The sequence below is a fragment of the Carassius carassius genome, chromosome 26 (assembly GCF_963082965.1).
Source record: "Carassius carassius chromosome 26, fCarCar2.1, whole genome shotgun sequence".
In the NCBI taxonomy this organism is placed as follows: Eukaryota; Metazoa; Chordata; class Actinopteri; order Cypriniformes; family Cyprinidae; genus Carassius; species Carassius carassius.
The window spans coordinates 11,319,210-11,323,164 of NC_081780.1; the positions used below are offsets into that span (position 1 = coordinate 11,319,210).

General features: G+C 41.5%; 1 protein-coding gene across 1 annotated transcript; it reads left to right on the forward strand.

The window, feature by feature from the left end:
• The first annotated feature begins 2,348 nt into the window (after nucleotides 1-2,348).
• On the forward strand, nucleotides 2,349-3,952 carry pmch (pro-melanin-concentrating hormone). Its single transcript, XM_059511183.1, has 3 exons — nucleotides 2,349-2,629; nucleotides 3,257-3,425; nucleotides 3,814-3,952. The coding sequence occupies exons 1-3, from the start codon at nucleotides 2,396-2,398 to the stop codon at nucleotides 3,861-3,863; spliced, it is 453 nt and encodes a 150-aa protein (XP_059367166.1). The 5' UTR covers nucleotides 2,349-2,395; the 3' UTR covers nucleotides 3,864-3,952.
• The last annotated feature ends 3 nt before the right edge of the window (nucleotides 3,953-3,955 follow it).

Sequence of the window (3,955 nt, forward strand, 5' to 3'; positions counted from 1 at the left end):
TCTAGCCAAGTGTCCCTGTTTACCACAAGATGCATTTGACCACTTTACAGCAGTGCCCCCTGATGTGAGAAGCAAAGGAACTAAATGTTCCCGTGAGACGCTCCCTGACAAAGTGCTTGGTTCATCAGTCCCACAGCTTAAATCTTTCAGTGCATTTCCATGGTCCTGTTTTTTGTTACATTATTTAAAAGTCATCAGACAGCTCTAGTTCTGTTGAAGAATTAATGCTTTTCCTCGAAAGAGAAGCATCCACATGTGATTTTCAATTCAAACTGGCAATGAGTGGAATATCTTTGAGTCAGCGGCCATAATTGTACGTAACTATATCCCACATGAAAAACACTGTCATTCCAACCACTCTCTTTTTTCCATTACTGGGTATTTCAGCTGCCAGTTCTGGAGTGGATACCTGATCCATCAATGGCAAAGACCGTGAGGTGAGAGATAGGGCGAGATGGGAACATGGCAGAATCCAGGGCCAAAAGCGTGATTCTCTGCAACTGGAAAAATAGCCAAAATTCTGATGTCATTACATATCTTGTGTCCCCGTTGGTAATTCCCATGCATAGTATTGAGAGGACACAAATGGATTTCCATTAGAGTGCAATGATTAAATTACAGGATGTTCATGTCTCCAGTTTTGTGGCAAAAGAGTAGACTTGTGAAGGAGCAAATCGACTGTCCCAGTCAGTCTGTACTCCCAAAGCACATACTACAAACTGCAGAGCTTTTGCAGTAGTTAGAAACTGGAAGGCGGACACAAGATACTTTTGGAAAGCTGACATGTCCTGCAGTGTGATGTGCTAAATGCCATCTAAAATTATTTTAAATGGATGAAGGAAGCAGTCACAGTACCTATAATATACACTTTCATTTATTGAAGAATAAAACATTTGCACTTTTGTTACTGTGACTGAATCACTTCACATTAATAATGCATTAATAAAGCAGTATCTCTCTAGTTAGCTGACTAACTAACATGTCAGTTACACTGAGGTTGAAGCTTCAAAAACCTGGAGAATAATGAAGCTTGGACCACAAATGCACTCTGAGTGTTTCATCATAGTGGCAATTGAGTCATGAATGCACATCAGAACATTAGTTTATTGTGATGAGGTTAATCAAAGGTAAGAAGAGGTCACTATGCAGGGTGAAACATGTCAGAAAGCAGAGTGGCAACACAGAAAAGGAGGTTACAATAACAGAGCGTCAAACTCTGAAGTTCAGTTGTGCTCTTGCTGGAACAGTCGTGTCTCCATAGACCAGTTGAGTCCTTCAGTAGAGGCTCTCTCACTCCAATACAAATACTCACTAAATAAAGGCTGAGTGTTCCAAGTAAAATCACTTCAGCTGAGTTCAATAACTATTATTCATGTCCCATTTCTTCTTGCCTGTGCAACAGGCACCATGATATTAATAATCAAAGTCTTAATGTTTTCATAAGAACTGAAGAGGAGTCTTGGAGAGCAATGCGAACACACTTCTGGTTTCTTATGAAGTACCACACAGGACTCAGGCTGTGACTAGAACAAAATCTTAAAAAATGCAAGTGTGTCAGATATCATCTAAGATGCCGATAGTTCCTTACATCTTGAGTGTGCGCACCAGTATTTCCTGTGAGCCCATATTATTTATCTGCAAGCAAATGACTCTGTTAAATGAATCCGTTAAAAATATTACCAGCCACATTTACCATTCTGCAAAATTTAACAGGCAAAGTCCTGTAATTTCAATATTACGGATCATTTCCCCTTGCAGATTTTGTGACCTTCAGGAACACTTGGTAATTACAGACAGGCGAGTTGGAGCAGAGGTAGATCTTCAACAAGATTGGGCACCCCTGGTCAATAGAAATAAAAATAATCCAGCTCTGACCTACAAACAAAAAAAATGAACAAGAAGATAATAGACGATACGTGACAACGGCACCAAGGGAATTGTAGTCATCTGATGGATGATGACATCTCACAACAGGTATATTCCTTCTTTGTGGCTCATTCATTTAATATTGGTAACATTTGCACTGTATCATTACCACTGCTCAGACAAAATGTGACCTCAATGTACAACCTTTGATCTGCTGCAGGAGCTCAACAAACGTTATTTGGCCTTTTACAAAACCACAGTGGGGTCTTTTAGAAAAAGAAAACCATTCAAAATATAATCCTCCTGGTTTAAAACATCTCCCAATATCCTCCCTGTGGATGGGCATCCACCTCTTGTAAAGGTGAACAACTTTTCACCATAGGAGAGCAACGGAAATCATCAATACTCAAAAATAGCTCAAAACAGACAACTCATCTCGAGACACTATAAAAGCACACATCTGATTCTTAGTGGACATGCAAGTGCAAAGCCAGGTTCCTGCAAGTAAGTCAATCATATCACCCAAGATATGGCATCTTCCTGTATATTCTTCTTTGCACTTGCACTTTTAGTTGAATTGACTACAGCTTTGCCCAAAGTTAAAATGGACGAAGGACATATAGACCAAGATAGACTAGTGTCGATAGTAGGAGAAGATGATTCAAGCGAAATGGGACCGGGGCAGCTCACCTTCAGGAGACACCCCATCATAGAGGGCAGACTGGTTGATGAAGATGGGACAAAACGCATCTTCATACTTGCCGTAAGTGTTTGCACGTTCATTTCTTGACAAAGTAAGCATTTTATATTACTTCAGGTAGGAGATTCCATGATTGTATTTGCCAACATCTACATGCACTTTAAATCAGGAAATTGCACCGGTCCAGTACCATTCTGCTGGTGTGGTATGAATCAGATGACCTTTCTATGGGTATCAAACAGAGCTTTCAAGGCTGAATTGTCCTCACATTGCTACAATTATCAGTGTAGTAATGGAACAGTCGGAGAGGACTATGGGAAGGACATGGTCACAAGAGGGGAAATGGAATCTATAGATAAAAGGGCCCACAGTGATATTGTGAAAATTGGCTAAGCGAGGCATGGGAAACTTTGCCGCAATTTGACACATTTCTTCCATGTGGGGCTCCATGCGCCGGCTTTACTCCAGTAGTTTGGGAGCAGTTATGGAGAGGGATCTTGAGGCTGCCCTTTGGTGTGTGTTGTTCGAATTAACTTAAACATCTCCAGGTGTGGTTTTTAGACTTTCATATAGAAGGAGAAATGCTTGTAGAGGCAGCAGTGTTTTGGTTTCAGCTTGGGCTGCTTCTGTTCAAGTGACTGTGCCACGTTCCGATGTATTGACTGAAAATGCCTTTTACTTTTCCACCAGGACACAGGAATAAAAGGGTCTCTTGGGAAGGAAGCAAACCTTGCCTTTTCGAGAACCTTCACTGTGCTGCCGCCACGTGGGACGGATCATGCTCTGGATGGATTCAACATGAGGGATGAGCGACGTAGCATAGATGATGTCATTCCCGTGGCCAGGAGGGACATAGACAGTAAGCACTGCCAAGTTTCTTATCGTCCTCCTCCCCATCTTCTTTGTAGATATGCTTACATAGCCATGAAAGTAGCTTGATATGCTTGAGGACTACTCTACATTTTGAATCATTGCACATATGTACAGTTTTAAACAATTTACCCGGGGATGGACTGGCCAGGCCATCGCCCTGCCTATTGTCCAAGATGCTGGTCTTACCTGTTTCAAGCTGGTCTCCCAATTGAAAAGTTTTCAAAACCCCTCTAAAACTGGACAAATCAGACCAGCAAACCAGCTTAGGTTGTTTTAATCTTTATTTCAGCAGGGAATACACCAGTGAGTAAACAACAGTTAGCCCAGTTACATTTAATGCTAAATTTGTTTTGCTCTTCCTGTTCTCTTCACAGTGCTGAGGTGCATGATAGGGAGAGTATACAGGCCCTGTTGGCAAGCTTGAAAAAACAGAGCAGCTGACAAAGCACCTGTATGATTTTCCCAGCTCTCCCCTGATCCTGCAAGATACTCCAAATATAAAGATGACAAACACAC

Coding starts and splice junctions, on each gene's coding strand:
- pmch (XM_059511183.1), top strand. CDS start 2,396: ATGGCATCTTCCTGTATATTCTTCTTTGCACTTGCACTTTTAGTTGAA. Junction 2,630..3,256: donor AACGCATCTTCATACTTGCC/GTAAGTGTTTGC, acceptor CTTTTCCACCAG/GACACAGGAATAAAAGGGTC. Junction 3,426..3,813: donor GGCCAGGAGGGACATAGACA/GTAAGCACTGCC, acceptor TTCTCTTCACAG/TGCTGAGGTGCATGATAGGG.